This window comes from Sinohyriopsis cumingii, chromosome 17 (assembly GCF_028554795.1).
Source record: "Sinohyriopsis cumingii isolate HCF-2022 chromosome 17, ASM2855479v2, whole genome shotgun sequence".
NCBI lineage: Eukaryota > Metazoa > Mollusca > Bivalvia > Unionida > Unionidae > Sinohyriopsis > Sinohyriopsis cumingii.
The window spans coordinates 22,378,118-22,395,190 of record NC_142977.1 but is presented as its reverse complement, the minus strand read 5'-3'; the positions used below and the strand labels follow the sequence as shown (position 1 = coordinate 22,395,190).

At 32.8% G+C, this 17,073-nt stretch overlaps 1 protein-coding gene across 1 annotated transcript in view; it reads left to right on the top strand.

Annotated features, from left to right (window-relative positions):
- Positions 1–2,209: 2,209 nt before the first annotated feature.
- The window catches only part of LOC149777919 (uncharacterized), a 46,859-nt gene continuing 31,995 nt past the window's right edge, over positions 2,210–17,073 (top strand). Inside the window, exon 1 of the mRNA XM_089939016.1 lies at positions 2,210–2,959. Coding sequence (XP_089795142.1) covers positions 2,560–2,959 — 400 coding nt within the window. The 5' untranslated portion in view covers positions 2,210–2,559. The remainder of the gene's footprint in view (positions 2,960–17,073) is intronic.

Sequence of the window (17,073 nt, the reverse complement as noted above, 5' to 3'; positions counted from 1 at the left end):
TATTCTTTTTAATTTATTTAGAATTCTTTGAAGATGAGTAGCAGTATTGGCAATGGCAAACAAGTCATCTGCGTACAACACAGTGTAAATAAGGTAGCAAATTCTAACGTTACACCGCTATTCTGGTCAGAAATGTGTGTCGTAAATCATTTAGAAATAATGCAAATAAAATAGGTGGTAAAACACAACCTTGCCTTACACAATATTTATACCAAGCGATTTGGCGTTGTCACACAAACTTTGACATTTGCAGATATGGCTTTCAGTATTTAAGTATTTTAATGCTGATGTTTTCATTTATTAATTTATGATAAAGTAAGTACCTGTTAATACGACCAAACGCTTTGTAATAAAAAAAAAACAAGAGAGTATGAAATCAACCTCACCTAAAATATCATTTTCTTTGATCCAGTTAGCTAGTCTTTCTTTTCAGATTGAGGTAAATATTTTGCTGAGGACTGGTAAAAGGCTAATCCCACTACAATTTTACAATTTTCAGTAAGATATATATACCCTTTCTTGTGGATGGGTGTGATAACATCCGTTGTACAACACTTTGAGAAGTATTCACAACTAAATAATGTATTGAAGATAGACACTTAGATAGGTACCGTAATTTTTCCAGTTGCCTTTAAAAATGTACTAGAAAGGTCATCAATTCCACCTGATTGTCCGACATGATACGTTTAATTACATGTTGTACTTCTACTTCGGTTATTTTACCGTCCAGATTTTGATGGTGAATATTAGTTGTTTTGCCTAATCTGAAATTCTGGACAATCTCACATTGTATATTAAATAAGTCTGAAGGGTATTGTTACCATCCGTGTTGATAATTATTCCATTCGAAGTGTTAACATAGTTTAAAATCTCCCGAAACTTTTCGAGTGTTTGTCTGGGAGTGCTTTTTCAAGGCTTGCCTTTTCCTTTTCTCTGTATATTTTGCTTTTGTTCATTCTTGTGTATTTGTACGTATTTCTATAGTACTTATATAAAGCCAAATTATCTACCATATTATTTGTGAAGTTTTTTTATTGCATCAAGTGCGCGATGTTTTGCTACTTTACAGTCTGCATAATACCATAGTTATTTGTTGACTTTAACTCGACCATTTATTTATTTGACATCATTTTGATCTTCTTTCATTGTGCTTATTCACAAATACGCTTCATGAAAATAATCAGAGCAGTATCGAGTTGATTTTATACTATCATAGAGTGTTGCATTAATAATAATAATAATACTAATAATAATAATAATAATAATAATAATAATAAAATAGCTTCATCAGCCTCAAACTACTGTTAATGTTGCCATTAGTCATGACACATCATCAAGTCTTTGTGGAATCGGTGAGGCTACAATGACATAATATGAGTGAACGTGAGGGCAGTTCAAAATGTCCACTATTTATATCAAATTATTTTTGTGTCACCTGATAGAAATGAGAGAGAACTTTCCTACTGTTAAGTAATGTAAATGCCTCTTCTGTTAGAGTTTTAAACACGGAGATACAATTATTGCTATATAAAAAGGTAAAGTAATAAATAAAAAATTGTATAGGAAAATGATTAGAGATTTACCTACTGGAATAAATAGATCTTACATACAGACCTAAATCTAAGTAATTCTTAGATATGCAAACTTCATTAAACAACATAAGCATTTCTCGATTCATTTGACAAATTGGATTTATGATCTTTCAACATAATTTTTATGAATGTGGAACTACAGATATAGCAGTTCTTTTTCTGGAATATATATATATATATATATATATATATATATATATATATATATATATATATATATATATATATATATATATATCTTTTGATACATGTATTTAATGTATTTTAGCGGAACAAAATGCACGCCCACTTATATTGGTTTTCCTATATTTTGATTACATGGACCAATAAATTTTTTCAAAATGTTTATTGTTGTTTCATTTGCCAAGTGCAATTCTAAAATTCAATCGTTATTTGACAAATTATCTTTTGTAGGTTAGTAAAAGTTTACTCGGAGTCGACATTACAAAAATAGTTATCTCAAAAGCCATAAATATGAAGCAAAAGGCGTTCTTCCAAAACTACAATCCCTCCCACCCTCAGTTCCAAACATTGATTGGAACTTTGGCAGATCTGCTTCCATGCTTTCCCAGCGCCGCTGGAATGGTTTTGCCAGTGCATTAACCAAAAGTTATACACGTGCTACAAATATGTGCCTACGAGGCTTGTTATTTTGTTAAGTACAGGATATCGTTTTTCTGGTAAGACTTTCCGCTTCATACATGTTCCCACAGTAGTGGCTCAACAATTGTAAATCCTTGGGAGATGAGGCAGTAGTGATGATAAAGGACCATGCGGACTTTCTTCGTCTGTATCGTGTGTGATAACATCTGATACAAAGATGCAACAGGAGCTTTTGCTTGTGGCCATATAGCCGACCGTGTAAGCCCGCTATCCTATTGGGCATTATAGTACAAGAGGTGTAAAAGAAGAGCCTGGTATAGATTAGCAGCGTAGGCGATCCAATCAAGCCAATTTAACCCGGAAAATGAACAGCTATTGTTTAGGCCAGCCGCTGAAGAATAATCACATAGCTAATAATTTTGACAAGGTTGTGGCCTATCAGGGTGTACTCCAAACTAACAAAGCAAATTTCTCTGTCAGTCATTTATTGGAACTGGGGAAGATATCTGCCGAAAATTGTAATAATAGTACAATGTACGCTAGCAACGACAGGACTGATGCAATGAGAGTACCAATACAACCCTGCTCGCAGACGGCCACCCTGTCACCCACCCTTAATTGTCAAGATGACACCAGGTTAACAAATCTAGACGACAACACACTGAAGCAACATGCTGGTAATTCCAGGACACAAGAGGTTCTTCATCAACAACAGCGACATCAACAGCAGCAACAAGAGCAAATAGAAGAGAAGCCTGGGACAAGTGAGTTCTCTATACTCTATGTTTTGGTTTTGTCAATTTTAATTATGCACTCATATTTATTATATTAGATTCTATTAGCGTCCCGTGCTGCGGTGGTTGGTTAATGCTGTACACACTTAGAGTGGATCTACTTATAATCAATTTGGGCAATCCGTTGTAATAAAGCGGAGTTTATCAACTACATATGTATATACAAATAGTGCCTATTGCACCGCCATTGGCATTTATGCGCACATGTGGTTCCTGAGAGTGCATAGGAAAGACTATGGAAAATATATTTCGATAATGACTATTAGAAAGAACAGGTAAAATTGAGCGGCTTTCAGATTTAACACTGAAGGATTCATTTAATTTACATATATATAATTTTATTTCACAGAAGTAAATATCAGTTTTAACATTATTTCATTTTGTATCATTTGTTGTGTATTATTATTATTATTATTATTATTATTAACATTTTCCAAATTCGTTATAATTCTCTTCCAATTCCAAATTTAATTCCACCACGACTTGCGCATGTTTAAGTTGTCTTATTTTGTGGTTCGAGACGAGCAAACAGGTTGGCATATTTTATCATAGTTACTTATTTACTTACCTATTGTTAATTACAGGTACATACCTCGGTACAGTTAAAAATTTGTTGCGAAATTATGCATGTTTAAGCATTTATTTTATGAAGGTCTTTCAGGTGTGGATTGTTTTTCTCATGATTTCATACTAGCAAGTTTTTGACGTTTCGTCTTGCCCATCTTGCTTAATACATGAAATTGGTACATCTTTAAGTCTCGACTTACCTTTCATACACGCCTTTCTTTCTCTCCATTCTCTCCTTCACCTTCTTATTCTTCTCCTTTCCCCTCTCTCTATACCATAAAATACATACATACCCTCGTTCATACATACAAACGTAACACACACACACACACACACACACACAGCAATACACACATAGTAATACACGCACACACATACACACACACATTAACACCCCCCCACACACGCAAAAACACACACAGGTCAATTGCGTTATTCTCTAAATACATGTACTTTCGTTCTAAGATGAGGACACTTTAACTATTTGCTATTCACCGTCAGGTAGTATATTTCGGATCTCCCAGAACTTGAATTATTTCGTTTATATTTCATGTAAAAGAAACAACTAATTAATCAAAATTGGTTTTAAAACAATAAAGAAGCTGGAAAATGCTGATTTTTTTCTTCTCTCGAAAGAGATAAATTTCATAAACGAATCCTCTTTATTTAATTGTCGGTTCACTTAGATTTGTGATTCATGAAATCATACTGCTCTGGTTGGTTTTATAAACTTTAATTTTATGTTCAATCTATTAACTTAGATGGGAGTATATACCTTAATGTTAAAATTAATCTATGTAAACACATATAACTGTCACCAGCTGATATAGTACAACCGTTACGAAAATAGACTTACGTATGAAAACGTCACGTTGCATCATGATGTAAAAGAACGAGTCAGTTACTGTGTTTATTTATTTTTGATTGTATCATAATAATACTAGTAATAATAATAATAATAATAATAATAATAATAATAATAATAATAAAACGAATGATGACGACTGATACTACTACTACTAATAATAATAAAAAGAATGATGACAAATGATGATGATCATGATGATCATGATGATAATGATAATAATGATAATAATAATAATAATAATAATAATAATAATAATAATATTATTATTATTATTATTATTATTATTATTATTATTATTAAACAAACAAAAAAAGCAAAATATAAAGTAATTAGTACCACTATAACAAGTATATATTATCTTTCTAGTTAATCATGTTATAATTTTTCCTTTTATACTGAAGTGACCGCATATTAATTGTTGAGGTATTGGTGACCTATGACAAATACTACTACTACTACTACTACTACTACTACTACCATTATTATTATTATTATTATTATTAAGCGAATATAAATGTTTTAATATGTGCCAGTGAAATAGTTTAAGTAGTTAATTAAGTGGTTATTAGATGTTTTAAATAGAAGTTAACTGTACTCAAGTGTTGGCTTAATAACCACCCAAACAACTCATGGAAGTACAAGAAGGGGGGGGGCCTAGAATTAAGTTTTGCAGGGAACCTTATTTTATTGCTACGCCATTTAATTAAAGGAAGCAAAGAATCTGGTCGGTTCATTTACTAAATATATACACAATCAGGCAGAATATAAAAGTGACAAAATATCACGGCAAAAGATGCTTGCAGCGATAGTCAGCACACGTGATTCAATAAATCCATACAAGTAAAGATATAGGAAAACAGAAAACCAAATGTAGACAAGTATTTAAATGTTTAGCATAGGTTTCATATGACAAACTGTAGCAACTAAAAAAGCAATCGTAAAGGAGGCTAAAAACTTGTAACAGTTCCGGGCATTTATATCCTGCTGTTTTCTCAGCAATAACTGTCGATAAATTCGCCATGTTCTAGTTAAATTCCCGCGGCTCAATTTTCTCCGTTTTGATAAGACCTGCATCAGGTAGCGGTATATAATGTGTGAACCACCACGTTTTGTAATTTTTTGGTGGTTTTCATGGACTTTTATCATAATTCGAGAGATATAGATAACTGTAAGCATGTTAATATCCTTACACCGTTTACAAGATACGGGATAGAAGTGGTAGGCAAACTCACAGCTTCTCTTTCTTACCAGATGCATACCCATGGACTTGAAGATGTCAACAACTACTTTTAATGGTATGCTGTTTTATGTCAGTACGCTGCATGGCAGTGGAAGACCCTTTCTCAACATTGTTTTGAAAAATCGCATTAGTGTTTTCGAAAGAAATAGTTTTGGTCCCATAGTTGTGAAAACGTGTGATGAACAGTGTAAAAATGGAAAGAGGCTTTTTAAAAAAAAATCCCTGTTGTGTTTTAGATCTCAGAAAGACTGGATGTTCAAACTCACGTGCCTGTGAATCTATCTATCTATCTATCTATCTATCTATCTATCTATCTATCTATCTATTTATCTATCAATCTATCTATCTATCTATCTATCTATCTATCTATCTATCTATCTATCTATCTATCTATCCACCTACACCTACATAAACATAACATACATACATTCATACATACATACATACATACATACATACATACATACAGTCTATTTGTTTTTTGCGCTTATTTTTCTCCTTGTTCCTATATTATGGTTGTTCTCTTTCATCTATGCACTATGAATCTAGTTCAGAAATTTATAATCCTCTTGGCATGTGAGAACAAAGTAGCCTAAAATTTGTTTAGAACTGCATCCTATAGTAACCTAGTTCTGTGACGTTTATCTCCAAATTAGACTCAAATATACACATACATACTGTCTAACTATTCTTGTCGCTATAAGTGAGAAGAAAACAAAATTATAATGGCAACCCATCTCACTCTATCAGGCTGTGTCAAAAACATGCAAGTATATTACATTGAACCTGCGAAACAAAACTTACGGACTAGCATGGAATGTAGGGAATAGACTGGGGCAATAGACTGCAGTAGTCCCATACTCACTTTTCACAGTAAATGACACGTGGTAATAATTATATGTGAAATGTACACAGGAAAACCCACTTGCTATGACAGAAGTTGATAAAGTGCAGTTTATATCGATTATTGTCAATGAACGTCTACTTTCGTTTGCCCTTGTTTTTCTTTTTCTCATTGTTCCTATATCGTGGTTGTTCTTGCTTATTCTATTCACGAAGAATCGATGTAAGACAAATAAAAGAAGTATAAAATAAATACGTTTCAGTTATATGACCTAGTTATTGATTTTATCAGTCGCAAGTTCATTCACAAAAATGCAATATTAGTGAACCTAATGAAGAGTGAAAGTGAATAAGAAAAAAGATGTCTTTGGATAATAATAATAATAATAATAATAATAATAATAATTTTTAATAATAATAATAATAATAATAAATTATGTGAGAATGTTCATAAATAAATGCCAAAATTGGCAGCAAGTATAATAACTGTCGGTAATTAATATCTTTACAGAAGGCAGAAAAAAATAATTCGTTTAGCGGATTGTTCGTAGTGTATCAATTCATTTATTTATCTTTCAAAACATAATGAACTCTGAAATTTTCAAGAAAAGTAATGTACTGACACTGTCAATAACAGTAATGTCGGAAAATAGAAAGATATCTGCAAGCATTTATAAATGGCCATATATTCGTTTATCGCTAATAATAATAATAATAATAATAATAATAATAATAATGTTAATACTAATAATAATAAAAATAATGAGGACTTTGAATAGCGCCTAATCTTTAGAAGCTCTAAGCTCTTTACAACGTTAGACAACACCTATAACATAAAAAACATATATAATAATATGATTACAAAAAACAAACACCATGAAATTAGAAAATATAAAATACATGCTGAGAATAATTAAGGTAGGAAACATTTTAAAGTTTTAATAAAATTTTGCTTTGCAAGGAATATCTGTTGTCTAATATTTTTCACACTTACAACTTTGCAGCAAAGAAACAAGTCACTCAAACATGACCAACAAGCTTTCATATATTAATTCTGATTCATATTATCATTTTGTTTACGTTCTAATTTTGTTTATCTAGATAGCTTCGTATCTTTGCTAATATAGGCAGTTTCGCAGCTTTGTTGGTATAGACAGTTTCGTAGCTTTGTTGGTATAGACAGTTTCGTAGCTTTGTTGGTATAGACAGTTTCGTAGCTTTATGCATAAAGAAAGCTTCGTAGCAAGCAGTAAGGTTTTTCAAACATAACCATAATAATCTCACATCGGATTCTAGTTTTAGTCATTTGCTGTCTGGAAATAATGTTGTTCTAGCTTTCTTGCTTTTTGTTGTGGGTTTAACGCCATGATACATGGCGGTCAGTGTGACTGGTGGAGGAAGAACTCGGGAATATCCCGGTAACAACCACCGACCCGCGGGAAGCATGCTCACATCAGTGAAGCCCGAAACTCGAATCCACAAGGGCAAAAGTGAGATGGCATTGATCGGTAAAGGTCAGCGCTTTCGACCGTTCGAAATAATGTCGAACATGTATAATCAAGCATCCATGGTAAATGAACAAGCGTCATCCCTCAAAGTGTATAAAGAAAGAATTATAAAGAACAATAATACTTTTCTTTGATTTGATATTTTCCCTGTCATAACACCATCTATGTCTGAAAACATGGCTTTTTAATTTCAACTGGACTGATCAATTTTGCTACAGAGCTTAAATTCAGCATGATGCTATGGTATTCGGACTTGTATGTTTTAAATCTACTCGTGTCCTCAAATATTACTTGTCCGAAAACGATGACATTAGCTATCGTTTCAGTAAAAAAGAAATTGCTTTCATCAAACAGTTTAACTATTTATTTTTCTTCTGATTATACGGAAAACGCATATTCATCAACATCTTGGAATCCTAGGTCTGTTACGTAAGAATAATGCCATTGTGACATGTCTTTGCTACCGAAATTGCTGGAAGCGAAAGATATATTGAAAACTATGCATTTTTTCTGTAATGAATACTAATAAAATAGGGTAGCAAATAAGTAATACATTATTTTAACTGGAAATTTAATTTGTTGATTGTTTATTTGTTTAGCAGGAGCATGAAATTTGATGCATACCAATACAATTTATGTGATTCGAGGGAACAAATATATTAACATATTAGGAAAATAGACTAGGTGGGTTGGGCGTGGTGGATTTATAAATTAAAAAGATACAAAATGGTGGATACAAATACAACGGGATATATTGGAATAAACTGAGAATAGATTGAATTACAGAATATTAAAGATGACTGAAACCGAAATATGCACTGATTAAAGACAATTGGTGAAAACAATCCATAATTAGTGACTGGATATTGAAGGAAAATAAACATATTGGTAGTTTGGGAAAGGATTCTTATAATTGTTAGCACAGTATAACAAATTAAATAAAATGATGTAGCATATCTACCAGAAACAACATAAATAAAAAGACAACATATTTCATATTTAGACCCACCTCCAATGCAAAAATGAGCAAACAATTTGACAAATAAATGATGACTTACAAAAATCAACTCGTATTTACTAGTTATTTATTCGTTAATTAATTTATTTTTTTTATTTAATGTATTAGTTGGTTTAAGATTTGTTATAGTGCGATATTTTGAAACAAAAACTACTGGAGATAAAATGTTTGCAAACCATTATTGTACGTATAAATTGTCTGTGAACCAAAGCGGACTTGTGAAATCCAGTATCGATTTAATAGCTCAACAAAGTTAAAAAGTTTACATAAAAGCAAAACAAATACTTCACTTCCACTTGAATCTCCGTATAATATTGGTTTTATGCTGATGCGACTAAGCACTTTTATCGCCTCGGTCGCATAATTCTCTTTCTAAACTGATAACAGCCTCTTGTCGCGTTTGCTAATGAGGATGCCCCCTCATTAATATGACCTAGTGCCAGGCGAAGTCTCGAAAATCTCCCGACATATAATAAAATCGTTTGACGTGTCACTGCTGTTGGAGCTACAAATATTGGTCAGGTGTCATGCACCTTAAATTCGCAATAAAGCGGGCAAGCAGTGGCGCGCACATATAATGGTGTTTCAATCATCGCTCGTAATTAACCAAGCTTCGCGTTCACAGTTAAGCTCGGAATATCTGAATAATAAAGATAACAAGCAGGCCAGTTTTCGAATGACCTCTCATTTATGATTGAATTATTCGGGTTAATTTGCGACTATGGGGGTGGGGGGGGGGGAGAGAGAGACAGAGACAGAGAGACAGAGAGTTTATAGCGATGACGACATTGAGTTTATATCCACCATGATTAAACACGGAATATTCCTTTCATTGGATTTCAGGAAATTCTAACAGTTTATACACATGTGTCGATTTTTTAAAAATTATCTAGGTAATGACTCTTTTGTCTTGTATGTTCAGTGCAATAACAAATTGCATATATTTATTTTCGTGCATTTGGTAAACAGTAGCGCTTATTTCGCTCCAAGTGTATTTATGCATCTACTACTTCGACAAAGCTTCTTTTTAAAGAAAAAACATTTAATAATAATAATAATAATAGTATTTTTGAATCAACGAAATTTCTTGTGTGGTCATAAAGTATATGAACGATGGTGACCTGATTCAGAGGACATTGATGTAAGTCAGTCTACAAGAGCAGGACAAGGAGGACAACATCTGGACATAGTCTCGATTAGCTGTGGAAACTTTCCAACTTTCATATTTCTCTAGTTCGATGGACGTAGAACTGGGCATACGCTAGTTAATGTTGTTCCCGCGAACCCCCGTCGAGAAGGGTTATCAGATTAAATGAGGCATCCCACACAACGGCGACATTAAACGGAACCATAAGCTGTAGATTGTCGTCTGCGATAGAGAGAAAGCGGGATCTGGGAATTTGTTTCGTATCCCATCTAATGACACATGGCGAGATTTAGAAATTGTTTTGAAAAATGGTGAGCTTTTCAAATGAGTATATTTGGATTAGACGAAAACCTCTATTCAAACTGAATTTTCTACCCCAGTTATGAAAGAAAGTTTTATTTTAAAAAATGGTTTGCGATGAGAGTGTTGGCGCTGAATTTAATCCCTGACAAACCTGCACAAAGTTCAGTATGGCGTCCTAACGAGAGGTAGGAAGATTAGACAAGTATTAACATTTTTAAAAAGCTTGGCATCTTTAAGTTGAACAAGCTGTGCGCCTTTTCAAAACAGATCGAGATATGAGGTAATACATGGGGGGGGGAGGTACTAAATAAAGTTGGTAAATCTGTCTACTTTTGTTGTATGCTGTCACTATGACAATATTCATAATATTACATATGTTTACCGAAAAAAAACCTTTGAAACAGATTTATAATATAGTACCTTAATTGCTTTCAAATGTGAATTTGACACAATAAGAACATTTGAAACAAGGTGAGAGCTATTCATTTCAAAGTCTACGAACGAGGAAGCAGACAGAAGGCAGCAACGCCTCACGTAATATTGAAAATAGCAAACTCTGCTGGTTGTTTGGTTTTACTTGTTCCATTGTTCATGCGCTGGCATCTTGAGAACACACGTTCTCTTTGCCAGTCTGAAAAATAGGCAAAAACATTTATTTTTACAACAACAAACCGTTATATCAATAGGTGGATATACACTGATACCTAGAAGGTGTAACTGGGAGACACCAAGATTTTTTTTTTGGGGGGGGGGAGGGTGAGGGTGAATCAGACAAAAATATTATTAATTATTAATCATGCATAGATACTGCTCAAGGTCTTCGGAACGAAACAAACATGAGGAATAGTGCCAGATGTTCGATTCGCAACGGGAGACAACCAATCCTTGTTTCAGCCATGACTGACATTTTCCGAGTTACCAGAAACGTGAACCTTTAAAATTTGTATCATAGATGCCTTACGACAGAAAACATGGTATCCGCTGTGGATCCAAGAAAGAAAGAAAGAAAGAAAGAAAGAAAGAAAGAAAGAAAGAAAGAAAGAAGGCATGATCTCCGATTAATGAACAGAACAGTCTAAACCCAAACTGAATTGTACCTAACTCTCTCATAAAAGTTCTACATTCTTCTTTAATATAGTTCTTCTTTGCACACTTGTTGTTAACGGGGAGTTTGTTTGGGTAAGGAGTATATTGTTTTGTTTCGGTAAAGACATATTTTTCAGTTTTAAAATAGGGTTCAGTTCGTGATATCTATTTTTATGTACACGTGCCTTGTTTATACATATAAACTAAATTTTTATACCTATATATGTAGTTTATATGTATAAATGAGATATAAGCTAGGGTCCGCGGGTGGCCGAGTGGTCTAAAGCGCTCACCGTTGCAGATCACTGCCATTTGTGGGGTCTCGCGCTCGGGCAATGTGGGTACGTGAGAAAGCCTGCCAGTGGCTGACCGTGGATCGATGGTTCTTCCGGTGGTTTTCCCGGGTCCTTCCTGCACCAGTTACAGCCCCTATGTACGGCCTATCGTATCCTGAAAATGGCGTTAAACACCATAGCATCAACAATAACAATAACAACAACATATAAACTAAAACTGACTCTTATTTAAAAATTGGCTTTTCTATATGTATTCTTTGCCATTTCTAATAGGAAATAGGTACAGGTTTGTATTGTGTATTCTTTTGGTTTATTAATTAATGTTAGTGTTTGCTTTTTCGCTTCTGTTGCAAGACGTTCAGCACTTGTACAGCACAGTGCAATGTTATCATCACATTTTTAAGGGATTATTCTGGTTGTTGCTAAATCTTTTTGTGTAGCTAAACAAACATAAAAATTCGTTTGTACTAAAACTTGCAGACAAGACTTTAATGGCGTTGAGTATACTATTATCTTTACAGATAAGTTATTGTTTCGTTCGCTCAGATAATGTCCTTCTAGCAATCACAAAAGTTATAATGCTTTGGTGCCATAGGAATGATACCGAATACCACACATAAGCTCTATCATAAATATCGTAGAGGGGGTGGAGGTGGGGGTGGGGCTTAACTAATGTTATTGGGATGAATATTCCAATTGTCTATTGCAGAAGTCAGATTTAAAATCTATATATTTTATCTGAAGTTCATCATGCATTGGTTGGATCCATAGCTGTCACTTATTTTTGAACATTTCAATTCTCATCTAGGCTTCGATTTTATTTAATAGCGAGAAAACAGTCTTTGCCCTGAACATATGGATCCAACATTTAAAGAAAAAGTATTCACCTGGTTTGCAGCACTAGTAATCACTGTTATAAAAATAAATGTGCTCATACTTGGGTAGGTTTAAAAAAATCTTTAATTGTCTTTATTTTTAGATATTAATGATGAGAATTGTTTTGGGTTTGAGAGTGTAGTTACATTTTTTTGTTGTTGCTAAAATGTAATTTTAGTAAATTAAATAACAAACACTTTATAAAGAAACGAACTTATTTTTTATTTTTTATGTTTTACAATTTCATAAGAACATTTGTAGGAAATTATAATACACACAATATGAACATTAATTTCTGCATTTTAAGGACAAAGTGTACTTTTTGCTATTTGAGGTACCTATCCTCAAAACTCAGAGGCCGCCATTTTCACCCTCTGGCTGCTTCAGATGGTTTTAATAATAGGGCTAAAACGAAATGTCAATCTAAGTAGGTGAAAGATACGAAATTGTATGTTTACTTTCTCCACAGTGTGAGAGTTGTAGAACAAACAACTTTGCCCTGTTCTTTCTCCACGTTTACCGATGCTTGAAAACCATAAAGCAGATGCTTCAGCTTTCAACATGTACATTTTGTATAAGACACCTTTTGATAAATTCTTGGACTTTTTTTTGAGGAGGAAAGGCGATGTTATATAACAGTTTCATTGAAAGGGTTATATGATCTCTTGGTCGTAACGAAAGCAGAAGGTCTTGTGTTTATTTGATGCAGTCTTTAAGCCACTCATAACAAATTTACAAATAAATGTCTTATACAGGAAGGAATGAAATAAACAAATAAACCTGTATTATTACAGAATTAACTTTTATCCAATTTATTATTTGCGTTGAGGCATGGACGTATGCACAGAAATAAAAAAAATTTGAGGAGTTTGAGATATAATAATATACAAAATTAAAATATATTTTTGAAAATGTAGAAAAAGAAAAATATAAAAATATTAAATAAATACTCTCAGCAGGATATTTTAATGAGATGTGTATTCAAAGGTACGAGAGGCAATTCGATGGTTAAAACTTTACACGAGACTACGAAAACAATAGATGCAAATTTGCAGAAAGCTGGATATTTCATTTACAATTCTATGAAATGTGTATATATACGTTCCTTTTTTGCAAATATAATTAATTGGAGCGTTCTTTATATATATATATATATATATATATATATATATATATATATATATATATATATATATATATATATATATATATGCAACTGTGCTGCAACTGACAAACTATCAATTTGGTTTCATTCTTGGAGTTCACTAATTAGTCGAATAGTTTATATTATTGATGTGAAAGATAGGCTGGTATGCTGCTGAACCGAGTCATATCCCCTCCATTACATTCCCCATTACTTACAACCACAGTCACCAGTCTGCACCTCCTGAACACGTGCACATGCCTTTCCTTACTCAACCTCATCGCCAAGAGAGCAATATCCATTTTGTCAATGTTTGATATGATTTTGCACGTGCTTCAAACAAAATATAAGAGATTTATGTACGAGGTTTGTATAGCGAACATCGGCTCAAAATTAATATGTTATTATATTTATGTAGTATTATTTGGACTGTCATTAGTAATCATACCAGTCATGTTGTAGATGTTATGTTGGAATACATCATCACTGTATCGCTGGTGAAAATTGGTTATGCTTCGCAAAGACGCCAATGCATTGTTTGTCATATATACTTTATTTTTGTTGGTCCCAAATGAATGTCTTTTTTGAACATTAGCATACATACATAGCTTTCCAAATACAATGCAAAGCCGTTTACCGCCGGCTCAAACAATGTTAGACACAATGCACTAAAATCAAGCAAAATAAACACGGCGATACAACGAAAAGCGTTCCTGTCCCAAACAGGAAAACATAAAAACGCATCCCTCTATTATAGTATTTCAGTGAAGACTTAAACTGTATTAGTATATTACTAATGAAAGCAAAACTAGATACATATAAAACACAGTTCATGTTGTCTACGTTAGATATGTCGTAGAGAAATGCTTCACACAAACTCAACACCTTACCTACAGTACGTAATAACGCCATCAAAACGGGATTTATTGAATCCAAACAAAGGGACAAAATAAGGTATCATTATTGTTAAAAAAATACTCGAACATTTAACGTTAATGATTTATGTTTATTCTGATCTAAGTTGTAAGACCCCGTTCAACAATTGTATATTCACAAAACTTAAGCATCAATTCGCCACAACTGTCCGTAACATAACTCTGGTTGATACATTAGTCGTCTCCGATTTCCAGCTGTGTGTTTTGGTAATACAGCATAGCAGTTGGCTTTGTGTTGGAAATGATTGCTTGGGCAGGCTTCTAATGAGAATTTCATCCGTTTGTTTATAGAGACCGATTATCAAAATATTGACTCGGCCACTTGAGGCTAGCTATAGTCTGAAGATGTTCTTGCCGCTTGTCCGTATGTGTTATCATTGAAATAGAAGTATGGTTTGCAGAAACGTCAATTAAAATGTCTGTACAGGACGGATATAATGGATTATCTCGCAAAGATGCATACCTTTCTAATCGAAGCTATGTTGATTGAAATGATTTTATTCCCCTGCAACTTAACATTGAAAACTGAAAATAGAACCGGACAATACATATCCAGAGATATTACTTGCGTTAATACGTTTGATATGTAACAGTGAATAAGGTCCGAATAAACCGAATGTTTTTACTCATTGGAAAAAAATAAATATTTTCAGCTGGATGCTAAAAGCATGAGATGGATGTTGTGTACGATACAAGAGTAATATATTCAATCAAAGTTGTTTGAATATGTGACAAATTGTTATTTCACAGCTAGACCAAGGTGTTATGTTATTTTAAAGTCAAAACCAGAATGATAAAACCGTGTAGGGGTTTTTGTGGGACGGCGAACGATAAAGCCTGATGACGCATCCGATGCATGACATGAAGACAAAACAATGATAATTTGTTTTTTAAAAAAAATAATGACACAGAGCCATATTGTGATAAAACTTGTGATATATATATATATATATATAACTATATATAGCTATATATATAAAACTATATATATATATATATATATATATATATATATATATATATATATATATATATATATAACTATATATAGCTATATATATAAAACTATATATATATATATATATATCTTTTGTTGATTCCAAACTTCAAAATGTACTGCCTTGTAGTCTTCAATGTCATATGTCTTCATATCTTATTTAATATATTTTATTGTCAACGTAAACTATTTCCCAGGTGAACTATTGCCTACATTGTATTCATTGTAGTCGTCTTATCACGTTTTTGATGTGTGCAATTTGATTGTTTAAATGTGATGCTTTTAGATACTCTTTCTTATTTCCTCTCTGGTTTCGTATGAAGTACATGTCTGAATTTATTCGTGCTTCAATGCTTTGTTTTTCCATATATGTCACATTAAATAATCTCATTCTCTTTTAGAAACTCTACTTGTTTATGTGTCTTGATAGTACTGTATCCGAACATTTCTTTTAACGGAATAATGGTTTCTGCTGCTTGCCAGCTTTAAATGATTCATCACATCATTTCCTTTACATACGTACATTAGGATGTATTATATATATTGTTAAATGTTTCCTATGATTACATTTCAATAATATATGCCTGTAACCTGCCATCCATGTGAATAATGGACTATCCCTCTGAATGGAAATATTACTCTTAAATGTGAAGACAGACTGCCTAGTTAATTAACCTTTCAATTCAACATATTTTATTTTATTTTTGTTACGTAAATTTTTTGCTCCTACAATTGACTTATATTTCTGTAGTGAACTAATTACTTTCTATTAAAACGATTTAAAACCCATCCAGATTTAACCTTACGCTTGACAAGTTGTCTTCAGGAGTTATCATCAAGCCGAAAGTCAGCCATCTACAACTGGGTCTTTTATTTTAAGAAATTTGCAACTTTTCATTTGTCCCTTAAAATGTATTAACGATATCTGATTTATGTCACAGTTTGACATTCATATGGTTCATAAAATGTTTGAGTCTTCATGTGCTATTTTAAGTCTAAGAATGTTGTTCAAAAATTATGCTTTTGTTATCGTTGTAGAATGACGTTGCAAAGTTGACGAAATCTTTGAATTGTAGAGTAATTTGGCTGAATACATACATGTGCATTTGTCTACATTAAATATTTAATTGAAAACCCAATGCACTGTTCTCATTAGCCTGCCATCAAAGTTGACGATGATTATTATAATGCGATGCCTTTTCTGCAAGATTCCGTGATATCTATTTTTAATATGCAACAAATAAAACGTTTTCTTT